The sequence below is a fragment of the Ranitomeya variabilis genome, chromosome 4, assembly GCF_051348905.1.
Source record: "Ranitomeya variabilis isolate aRanVar5 chromosome 4, aRanVar5.hap1, whole genome shotgun sequence".
NCBI classification, from domain to species: Eukaryota; Metazoa; Chordata; class Amphibia; order Anura; family Dendrobatidae; genus Ranitomeya; species Ranitomeya variabilis.
This window is the reverse complement of record NC_135235.1, coordinates 607,268,521-607,280,971: the sequence shown is the minus strand read 5'-3', so window position 1 is coordinate 607,280,971 and position 12,451 is coordinate 607,268,521. Positions and strand designations below refer to the sequence as shown.

At 44.7% G+C, this 12,451-nt stretch overlaps 1 protein-coding gene across 2 annotated transcripts in view; it reads right to left on the bottom strand.

Annotated features, from left to right (window-relative positions):
- The window catches only part of ENDOV (endonuclease V), a 162,542-nt gene that overhangs the window by 76,084 nt on the left and 74,007 nt on the right, over window positions 1-12,451 (bottom strand). For both annotated transcript variants that reach the window (XM_077253325.1, XM_077253323.1), the window contains exons 2-5: window positions 6,927-7,104; window positions 5,480-5,647; window positions 5,043-5,177; window positions 1,020-1,059 (exon numbers count right to left, since the gene is read on the bottom strand). In XM_077253325.1, the coding sequence (XP_077109440.1) occupies window positions 1,020-1,059; window positions 5,043-5,177; window positions 5,480-5,647; window positions 6,927-6,995 (412 nt within the window). In that variant the 5' untranslated portion in view covers window positions 6,996-7,104. The remainder of the gene's footprint in view (window positions 1-1,019; window positions 1,060-5,042; window positions 5,178-5,479; window positions 5,648-6,926; window positions 7,105-12,451) is intronic.

Genomic DNA, 12,451 nt, shown 5'->3' with positions numbered 1-12,451 from the left:
GCTTCTACTGCGCATGCGCCGGCGGCGCCATCTTGGAGGAGGATTTTTTTTTCTCCAGTAAGATGGGGCCGCCGGCGCATCTGCAGTAGCAGCTATAAGATCACAGCTATATACACCAATAGCTGCTACTGTGCAGGCACCATTTTCAAATTGATTTTTTTTTCTTGCTGAACAACATGAGGAACAGTTAGTATTGGCACATGAAACATGTGATCATGCTGCAGCGCAGGTGCCACGGCCGGCACCAGCCTGCAGAAGGTTATTTATTTATTTAGGTATGTACAGATACTCATTATACAAACTAGTGGGCAGGCCAGAGAGGGTCAGTGACCTGTCAGCAGTCTACATTATGAATATATAAGCATAGCACCACATGAAGACCCCCCACAGGCCGTCCGGAAGCACGAGCATAATATCATTAACTACAAACTGAAAATAAAGATTAAACAAAAACCACCAGACGGATTTCATCACCCAGGTATAATCTTAATCGGTATAACAGCGCTGACCTGACACTGTCTGTAGGTTACTGTGCACAACCCTGCTGACAGGTTCCCTTTAACCATAGTTGCCAACCTTGCAAAAACATCCAAAAGGCTACTAGAAAGAGGGACAGACCTTCAGGACTACCGGAACAGTTTGCAAATGTCCTCAGAGCACTCCCAAAAACTGTGGAGTGGCATGGCCTGAGAAAAGGGAAGTTCTTCTTATCAGCATTCAACCAGCACTATAAGTGCTAGAGCTTTGTGTCCCTCACTTCCCAGCATCTATTCCCAATTAGCTTGCCTCCTTTTTCTTTAATAAACTGCCTGAGTGACTGGCTATAGAAGTAAAAATAAAGGGTGAAAATAAGCATTGCGTCTGTGTAGGACAATTTTAAGTTTGAGTCTACTGCTCTAAGTTACTGCTAAGCGATTTGGAGTCTGCCAGGGGCGACTTCAAACTGGTCAAAAAGCCCCTTTAATACACATTACTAGGGAAAGGTCACAATCTTGAAAAGTAAGCAAAATACTAATTACCCCTGTGGTGCAGGATTCCGTTCCCATCCACAAACAGAACCTGGAACAGAAAAAGCCACATGTCACATTGGAGAACGAAATGTAGGAAAGTGATTATACTTACAGTATTTTGCTGCATAGATAAATGCCCAATTTACAGCTTAGATAAAGTAAATCTTCATTATAATCATAATCCTCAGTTAGGCTATGTGCAGATGTATAATGGTCCACTGTGGATTTTTCCGCAGTGGATTTGATAAATCTGCAGGGCAAAAACGCTGCGTTTTCACGGCAGATATATCGCGGATTTACCGCAGTTTTTCTGCGGTTTTCACTGTGGTTTTCTATAGGAGCAGCTGTAAAACCGCTGCAGAATCCGCAGAAAGAAGTGACATGCTGCGGAATGTAAACTGCTGCGTTTCCGCGCGTTTTTTTCCGCAACATGTGCACAGCATTTTTTGTTTCTCATAGGTTTACATTGTAATGCAAGTTCATGGGAAACTGCTGCGGACCCGCAGCTGCGGAATCGCTGCGAATCCGCAGCATTTTCCGCATCGTGTGCACATACCCTTACATCCTGTATTATACCCCAGAGCTGCACTCACTATTCTGCTGGTGGAGTCCCTGTGTACATACATTACATTATTTATCCTGTACTGATCCTGAGTTACATCCTGTATTATACTCCAGAGCTGCACTCACTATTCTGCTGATGCAGTCACCGTCTACATACATTACTTATCCTGTACTGATCCTGAGTTACATCCTGTATTATACTCCAGAGCTGTGCTCCCTATTCTGCTGGACTCATTGTGTACATACATTACATTACTTATCCTGTAGTGATCCTAAGTTACATCCTGTATTATACCCCAGAGCTGCACTCACTATTCTGCTGGTGTAGTCACTGTGTACATACATTACATTACTGATCCTGTACTGATCCTGAGTTACATCCTGTATTATACTCCAGAGCTGCACTCACTATTCTGCTGGTGCAGTCACTGTGTACATACATTACATTACTGATCCTGTACTGATCCTGAGTTACATCCTGTATTATACTCCAGAGCTGTGCTCACTATTCTGCTGGTACAGTCACTGTGTACATACATTACATTGCTTATCCTGTACTGATCCTGAGTTACATCCTGTATTATACTCCAGAGCTGCGCTCACTATTCTGCTGGACTCACTGTGTACATACATTACTTATCCTGTACTGATACTGAGTTACCTCCTGTATTATACACCAGAGCTGCACTCACTATTCTGCTGGTCTAGTCACTGTGTACATACATTACATTACTTATCCTGTACTGATCCTGAGTTACCTCCTGTATTACACTCCAGAGCTGCACTCACTACTCTGCTTGTGCAGTCACTGTGTACATATATTACATTACTTATCCTGTTGTGATCCTGAGTTAACTCCTGTATTATACTCCAGAGCTGCACTCACTATTCTGCTGGTGCAGTCACTGTGTACATATATTACATTACCTATTCTGTACTGATTCTGAATTATATCCTGTATTATACTCCAGAGCTGCATTCACTATTCTGCTGGTGGAGTCACTGTACATACATTACATTACTGATCCTGTACTGATCCTGAGTTACATTCTGTATTATACTCCAGAGCTGCACTCACTATTCTGCTGGTGCAGTCACTGTGTACATACATTACATTACTTATCCTGTAGTGATCCTAAGTTACATCCTGTATTATACCCCAGAGCTGCACTCACTATTCTGCTGGTGCAGTCACCATGTACTGTAGAGTGGCTAAAGGTTGGATAGTCGATGGGAGGTATGTATCACAGAGAAGGCTTGTCGCTGTGATGTAACCCAGAGTGTTTTCTGTAAGGCACATAAAGCAATAAGGAGTTGCTTGGTATATTTGGGTCCGGGTTACGGGTAGCTATGAGAGATGGGAGGGTCTGGCTACCCATATACCTCACCCCTGGGTAAGGGGCATAACCATGCCTGTCTATGGTTGTTTCAGGACCTGTGGTGATGTCAGAACCACATGTCTAATCATGTGACAGGTACCTGGGTGTGGTTTCAGGCTACATAATGGAGGTGTGTTTGGCACATGCTGGAGAGTGTATGGGAACTTGTCAGTGTGGACAGATTTCCGTGTGTCCAGGTGGGACACTACAGACATGAGTCTGTGTATTGAGAGGAAGAAGCCTTTTTGTGTCTGTGGCTTCAGACAGAGCCCGCGTGCTGGACATAGCACAGCCTGTGTGCCTACAGGTCTGAGAGAGAGCGGAGCTCCCCTATGGACTTTGGAGGATTCATCTGTCTGGTATAAGACTGAATATCGTTTGTTTATGTTTCCTAAATGGTTTATGGAGTGAATAAACCTACATGGACATTAAAGAGAATGTGCCTCCTGTTTTCTCCTATGCACCTGAGCGAGTGAATCCCTACAGTACATACATTACATTACTGATTCTGTACTGATCCTGAGTTACATCCTGTATTATACCCCAGACTGCACTCACTATTCTGCTGGTGCAGTCACTATGTACATACATTACATTACTGATCCTGTACTGATCCTGGGTTACATCCTGTATTATACTCCAGAGCTGCACTCACTATTCTGCTGGTGCAGTCACTGTGTACATACATTACATTACTGATCCTGTACTGATCCTGGGTTACATCCTGTATTATACTCCAGAGCTGCACTCACTATTCTGCTGGTGCAGTCACTGTGTACATACATTACATTACTTATCCTGTACTGATCCTGAGTTACATCCTGTATTATACTGCAGAGCTGCGCTCATTATTCTGCTGGTGCAGTCACTATGTACATATATTACATTACTTATCCTACACTGATCCTGAGTTACATCCTGTATTATACCCCAGAGCTGCACTCACTATTCTGCTGGTACAGTCACTGTGTACATACATTACATTACTTATCCAGTACTGATACGGAGTTACCTCCTGTATTATACTCCAGAGCTGCACTCACTATTCTGCTGGTGCAGTCACTGTGTACATACATTACATTACTGATCCTGTACTGATCCTGAGTTACCTCCTGTATTATACCCCAGAGCTGCACTCACTATTCTGCTGGTGCAGTCACTGTGTACATACATTATATTTCTTATCCTGTACTGATCCTGAGTTACCTCTTGTATTATACTCCAGAGCAGCACTCACTATTCTGCTGATGCAGTCACTGTGTCAAAAAGGTGGCGCCTGCACACTTTCTCTCATCGGTTAGTGCCTATTATCTTCCTGTGTTTCAAAGAAAAAGTCACCATCAATATGGCGACATCAGGTTCGCCTGCGCATTAACATCTGTCGCGTACCAAGAGATGCTACTGCGCAAGCGTTGCAGCCGGCTCCTCGTTGCTGCAGCCAAAAAATTGTACACCATAACAAAATGGCGCCAGCGGTGCTTGCGCAGTAGCATTTCTCGGTACGCAATAGATGCTCCTGTGCATGCGCCGCCTCTGGCGCCATTTTGTTGTAGTGTACATTTTTTTTATCCACTGTGATTATATCGTGGTTTTCCCTCTCCCCAGATCCTTGGCTCTTTACTAGGTTCTCTGTCCATGTAGAAATATTTACAAGCATTGTGTAATACTGAGTATTTATCTAAATAAACGTTTGGTATTTTTCTACGTATATTGTAAAGTACTCCATTTCTTTGGTTTAATATAGGAGTTTACAACTTGTTACCTCTTCCAAGTGAATCACCATATTGGGGGCACACTAACTATTTTTGAAATAATGTTCCCAGCCTTATGAAATGGAGCTATTCTCTGTGCGTTCAATATTGCTGTGTATACTGCACACAAGCTGTGGAGATGTGCTTTCATATGGCGGTATAATGTAACGTATTCCCATACACAGCGCCACTTTTGTCTGCAGGCCGTCTCCGGTATTACGAGACACCTTTTAAGTTAAGGATGGCCACATGCTACCCCAATCCCAATAGTAATAATGTCTTCTATCATCAGGGCCAGTCCCGGGTACGCAGCACTATAGAGCACAGCTGGCGCTCACCTGAGGCATCAGATTGGCATCCTTCTCCTGCAGCCTCTTCACCGCTTCCACCAGGGATGGCACTTCCCGAAAAGCTAAGAAACCGGCTACGTAAGGGGCATCAAGGGTCACCATTTGGTAGTCCTCGTAAATAACCTATGACACACCTGGTTATAACTAGTGGCAGCGGTAAGAAAGTGAGCGCTATTATTCCAAGTTAGTAAAACATTCTGCTTTCCACCTACAGCTAATATGCTGTCCTATGTGTCTCCATGGTAACAGACCACAAACTGTAGCCTGTCCCTGCAGTCCTTCTTCCTTCCATCAGGCATTGTGCTAATATAGGTTAATAAAGACTGGGAGTATGACTGCATGATCTGACTACGCAGAGTTTGTTTGTAGTCTGTTACCATGGAGACACATAGGTCTGCATGGATCGAGTTTACAGGGATGATTACCTCCAGATCTGGGTAGCTGAGAACTATCAGCGAGGCGCAGGCACTTGTATCATCTCCTTTTAGATAGGAAAGGTCCACCCCTCCAACGCGCTTCAGTCCGTGGAAATCCGGGCTATTTTGCCATGGCTCAGTGTCGCTGGTGATTACGCGCTCTTTCAAAATGCTCTGCTCCCTGAAATAAAGGTAACTGGTAACTAAACTCCATATTTATCAAGCCCCTATAAACAAATATATATATCCCATTGACTTCAAAACATTAAAAACAGGAATAAGCCCGGGACAGAGGATATTATAACAGGAAAAGGCACAGGATGAGGATATTATAACAGGAAGGGGTGCAGGATGGGGATATTACAACAGGAAACGGCACAGGATGGGGATATTATAACAGGAAGGGGAACATGATAGGGAACACAATGGGGATATTATAACAGGAAGGGGCACAGGATGGGGATATTATAACAGGAAGAGGCACAGGATCGGGATATTATAACAGGAAGAGGTACAGGATGGGAATATTATAAAAGAGCCACAGGATGGGGATATTATAATAGGAAAGGGCACATGATGGGGACATTATAACAGAAAGGAGCACAAGATGGGGACATAACATGAAGGAGCACAAGATGGGGACATAACAGAAAGTGGCACAGAATGGGGACATTATAACAGGAAGGGGCACAGGATGGGGATATTATAACAGGAAGAGGCTCAGGATGGGGATATTATAACAGGAAGAGGCACAGGATGGGGATATAACAGGAAAGGGTACAGGATGGGGATATTATAGCAGGAAGGGTCACAAGATGGGGACATTATAAGAGGAAGGGGCACAGGAAGGGGCCTAAGACAAGAAACATTATTACAGGATGGGGCAAACACATTTCTTTATAGGATCTAAAACACAACAAAGGCCCATACATCTGACCAACATAGAGCTGGGGGCCCGAGTCCAAATTTTACAATGGGGCCCATCGGAGTCTAGATGTTAGGTGCGCATGTAGTGAACTCCCCCCGGTGGAGTCCAGAGACCCTCGCCCACATAAGAGGCTGCCTAGTCCATCTGACCTTTACCCCGAGTCTGCAGGCACTATCTATATGGCTTGAAAACACATCAGATTTTGTCAAGTGGGTGGGGCCATTACTCATGGGTGGGGCTAACAAAAAATATATGTATGGACTCCAATTAACGAGAGCTCATACAGTGAAAAAACGAGCCCCGACACCGCTCTATTGACCTAGAAATAACATTATAGCTCTGCGAGGAGGGGTTTCCTACAATTTACTACTACTAGAGCCACCCTGTGTATCCTACTGAGGAAAGAGCGGTGGATGGTCAGGTCCCTCCTCTACACAAGTAGAACTACAAATCCCAGCATACTGTGTGACACATGGGTCCTCCTGGCTCACTGCAGCGGGCTGTAATGTCACTAGACAGGAGCACCACTTGCCTCTCCCATTCCAATAACTTCTCCTCACGCTCGGTCTCGTCCGCAGGGTCCTCGGCAGCCTCCATGGTGATGACGCCCCGGCGCGAGCACTTCCTGCATTTCTCAACGTCTGACAGCGGCTAGAACCAAAGGATGAGACGGAGGAGCGCCCCCTCTGCTGGTCACTCTGTGTCACTGCAGCAAAAGAAGAAACACGCTATGTCATGTTTGTCCTGTACAGCGCCTTCTATTTGTTTCATAGCTTCAGTAACTTGAACAGCGCCACCTATTGGTTCTATAAATTCTATAAGTCCTTGCACTTGTACAGCGCCATCTATTGGTTTTATAACTTTTGCAGTTGTTATACAGCGCCATCTATTGGTTTTATAATTTCTGTAACGTCGTTTGTACAACGCCACCTATTGGCTTTACAACTTCTGTACGTTTCTGCACTTGTTGCATAGCGCCCTCTATTGGTTTTGTGCCTTCTGTAACTCCTTGCACTTACAGCGCCACCTATTGGTTTCCTAACTTCTGCACTTGTTGGGTCTATAACTCCTGCAACTTGCTGTACAGCGCCACCTCTTGGTAGGCTACGTTCACATTAGCGTTAAGCTAATTTGCGTCGGGTTTGCGTCGGCGACGCAGCGGCGACGCATGCGTCATGCGCCCCTATACTTAACATGGGGGACGCATGCGTTTTTTTGTGTTGCGTTGTGCGACACTTGCGTCTTTTTTGCCGCAAGCGTCGGACCAAGAAAACGCAGCAAGTTGCATTTTTCTTGCGTCCGATTTTCGGCAAAAACCGACGCATGCGTCGCAAAACGCAGCGTTTTTGCGTGCGTTTTGCCGCGTTTTTGCGTGCGTTGTGCGTTGCGTCGCCGACGCAGCGGCGCACAACGCTAGTGTGAACTTAGCCTAAGGCCGCTTTCACACTAGCATTTCTGTGCGCAGCGTAGGCCTGTGTACAGATCCATATGCCTCTTGCATTTTTGGAGGCGTCAAAAATCCATCAAATATGCGCATGCGGATGAGTGCGGCAAGAAAAGGTGAACCTAGCCATAGTGTCTGCCATTACCACCTCCTGTGGTCGGCATTCCACAGTCTGACTGCTCTAACTGTAAAGAACCCTTTCCTGTTTAGCTGCCGGAATCGCCTTCCTTCCACCCGTAATGAGGGCCCCCTGGTCTTTGGAAGTAATAAGTCTTGTACTGACCACCCATATATTTATACATGTAAATGAGATCCCCTCTGAGGCGTCTTTTTTTCTAAGCTAAACAAACCCAACTTATCATATGAGAGGCCTTCCATCTCTCGTAATTGCTCGTTGTTGAACTGATTCTAACTTCTGAATATCCTTTTTAAAATGTGGAGCCCAAAGCGGGATCCCATATTCTAGACGTGGCCTCACCAGTGATTTAGGTCGGTTTAACATTTGCGTATCTGTGTGCAGTGTATGATCCGCGCATGCGTCTTGTGTACCTATCTTTAAGGCTAGTTTCACATTTGCGTTTAAATCCGCATTTAAAACGCATCCGCAAGTGGTGGAAAAAACGCATATGAACGCGTACAAACGCGGCATTTTTTAGACGCATGCGGTGTCTCATGCGGTTAAAAAAATTCCGCGTTTGTACGCGTTTTTTCCTGCGTTTGCATTTTTGGTACGCATAATGAGAAATTTCACAAGAGAAAAATCAAGATAACCAGACACCGCCAATGGGACTACAGAGGGCGTGTATTATGACGAAACGCGGAACGGTATAAACGCCCCCCCAAAAGAAATTCATGAATAGCTGGTTTTTGTTCATTCTGCTTCACAAAAATCAAAATAAAAAGCAATCAAAAATGTCACATGCCCGAAAATGTTACCAATAAAAATGTCAACTCGTCCCGCAAAAAACAAGACCTCACATGACTCTGTGGACCAAAATATGGAAAAATTATAGCTCTCAAAATGTGTTAACACAAAAAATATTTTTTGGAATAAAAAGCGTCTTTCAGTGTGTGACGGCTGCCAATCATAAAAATCCACTAGAAAACGCGCTATAAATAGAAATCAAACCCCCCTTCATCACCTCCTTAGTTAAGGAAAAATTAAAAAATTTTAAAAATGTATTTATTTCCTTTTTCCCATTAGGGTTAGGGCAAGGGTTAGGGCTAGGGTTAGGGCAAGGGTTAGGGCTAGGGTTAGGGTTTGGATCCCTTTATCACCTTGATGGTGGGGGGTGGCTTATCAGTGTGTATTCTTGTTTTTTTCTATTGAAACGCATGCATTTAAAACGCAAACAAACGCATGTGCTTAAAAACGCATGTGTTTACATAGACAGCAATACGTTTTTTTGTCACAATCCTTGCGCAATCGACCGCATGCATTTCCTGGTGGCAAATAGACGCCTCTAGAAATTACTACATGTTGCATTTCCGCGACAAGCCGCAAACGACGAAAAAACGCATGCATCATCAAACGCGGCAAAACGCGAGAAAACAAAAAAGCATGCGTTTTTTATGTTAAATATAGGAAAACAAAACGCATGTGTTTATATGCGGTACAAACGCTCCGGCAACAACCGCAAATGTGAAACCAGCCTAACACTGTGTACACAGGGACATGCGCTCGCATGCGGATAGAGTGCGTCAAAACAACGCATTACTGTCTATGGGAATGTATGCGTTCGATGCGGTTGTGTACTTCGGACTGTGCATGTCCAGGAACTGTTTTGAGATACGCCCTCCTGGAAATATCGAACGAATGCGCATAAACAACGCAAACGCAGGCAAAAATGCATACAAACGCATGCCCATGCAGTAATTTTTTTTTTGCATGCGTTCCCATAGACAGTAATGCGTTTTTTTAACGTACTCATCCGCATGCCTGCGCATATATGATGGAAATTTGCCACCTCAAAAATTCTAACATGGTACGTCAGCTGCATCCAGCCACACACCACATGCGTAAGAAAATGCGGGCGAATGCATGCACCTGCGTCTACAATGTTAAAGATAGGAAATCAAGACGCATGCGGATTTATGGATTTATGCTTCAGAAACACTGCGGACACAACCACAAATGTGAAACCAGCCTAACTTCTGCACTTGCTGTTCAGCACCACCTATTGGTTTCAAAACTTCTGTAACTTCACTTGTATAGCGCCCTCTATTGGTTGTATAACCTCTGTAATTTCATGCGCTTGTAGAGCGCCCTCTATTGGTTGTATAACCTCTGTAATTTCATGCGCTTGTACAGCGCCCTCTATTGGTTGTATAACCTCTAATTTCATGCGCTTGTACAGCGCCCTCTATTGGTTGTATAACCTCTGTAATTTCATGCGCTTGTACAGCGCCCTCTATTGGTTGTATAAGGCTACTTTCACACATCAGGTTTTCAGTGTCAGGCTTTGGTTTCACATTTGCGGTTGTGTCCGCAGCGTTTTGTATTCCTATCTTTAACATTAAAAACGCGTTTTTGTTTGTTCGCGTTTTGCCGCGTTTGACGACGCATGCGGTTTTTCGTCGTTTGCGGCTTGGCGCGGAAATGCAACATGTAGTAATTTTTAGAGGTGTCAATTTGCCTCCTGGAAACACATGCGGTCGATTGCGCAAGGTTTGCGGCAAAAACATGCATTGCTGTCTATATGAACGCATGAGTTCACAAGCACTTGCGTTCGTGAACGCATGCGTTCCACAAGAAAAACATGTGTAGACACTGCGTCGTAAAACGCGGCAAAACGCGAACAAACAAAAAAGCATGCGTCCCTAATGAAAAATATAGGAATACAAAACGCATGCGGATATAATAACGCAAACGCAGGAAAAAAACGCATGTAAACGCGTACAAACGCGGCGTTTAACCGCATACGCTACCGCATGCGTCTAAAAAACGCCGCGTTTGTGCATGTTTACATGCGTTTTTTCAACCACCTGCGGATGCGTTTTAAACGCTGCGGATTTAAACGCAAATGTGAAACTAGCCTAAATCTGGCTAATTTTCAAAAAAACGGATCAGGCAAATGTTGCCTCCGGATCAGGTTTTTTTCCCATAGACTTGTATTAGTGCCGGATTGCAGTGGATGACATTGCGTTTCATCCGGTTTTCGCCGGATCCGGCAAATCTGCCGCTTCCAGTTTCTTGAAAAAACGTCCATTGCAACGTCTTTTGTCTCTGGAGAAAAAGCCTGAAGCGCCGGATCCGGCGCTTCCGGCTGTTTGCTACAATGAAAGCCTATGGGAGCCGGAAGGTGCCGGATCCGGAAAGATGGCGGATTTTATTTTAAACTGAGCATGCTCCAATTTTTTTTTCATCCAATACTCTAGATAGGGTAGCCGGATCCGTCAAAAAAACGGATCCGTTGCATCAGTTTTTCAAAATCTGCGCCGGATCCAGTTTTTCCAACATTTGCCGGATTTAGGCTAGTTTCACACTAGCATTTACCTGATCTGCGGCAGGCTGCGGACTTCCTCCGTGAAGCCCCGCCCTCGGCCGCACCTCCGCCGCTAGCTCCACCTACTTCTGCATGCGGCCCGCATGCGACCTGCGTACCTATCTTTAACATTAGGTACGCAGGTCGTGCGGCTGTATGCGGATGCTGATGCATGCGTTTTTTTGCTGCATGCGTTCTGTCGCAGAAATGCAACATGCAGTAATTTTCAGAGGCTTTTTTTGCCGCAAAAAAATGCATGCGTTCATTTGCGTTTGATTTGCGTCAAAAAATACATTGCTGTCTATGGAAACACATGCGTTTTTGCGTACATGCGTTTGCGTTTTAAACGCATGCGTTTTTATAGAAAAAAACAAGAATACACCCTGATAAGCCACCCCCCACCATCAGGATGATAAAGGGATCCTAACCCTAACCCTACCCCTAGGGATCCAAACCCTAACCCTAACCTTAACCCTACCCCTACCCCTAACCCTAACAATATGACAGTGAATACTCTCAGTTTATATTTTTAGTACTCTATAGCAATGCCGTATATATTGGGGTGTCCACATTGAACAAAGCTTTATATTAGAAGAATGTCCTGGTCTCGAGGTCAACATAATAGCCAATCCCTATGGATCCCTAGGGTTAGGGGTAGGGTTTGGATTCCTTCATCACCTTGATGGTGGGGGGTGGCTTATCAGTGACCTGGTGACCAGGACATTCTTCTAATAAAAAGCTAACCCTAACCCTAAGGATCCAAACCCTAACCCTAACCCTACCCCTAACCCTAGGGATCCTAACCCTAACCCTATCCCTAGCTAATTCTATTAATAGTGGGTTTTCTAGTTGATTTTGATGATTGGCAGCTGTCACGCACTTCTCAGCATGCAGGAAAAAACGCATGTAAACGCGTCAAAACGCCGCCCTTTTTTTACTGCATGCATAAACGCATGCGTCTAAGAAACGCAGCGTTTGCACGCGTTAGTGCCACGTATTTAAGTGCCACGTATTTAAGTGCCAAGTATATAAGTGCCACGTATTTAAGTGCCACGTATTTAAGTGCCACGTATTTAAGTACCACGTAATTAAGTGCCACGTATATAAGTGCCACGTATTTCACG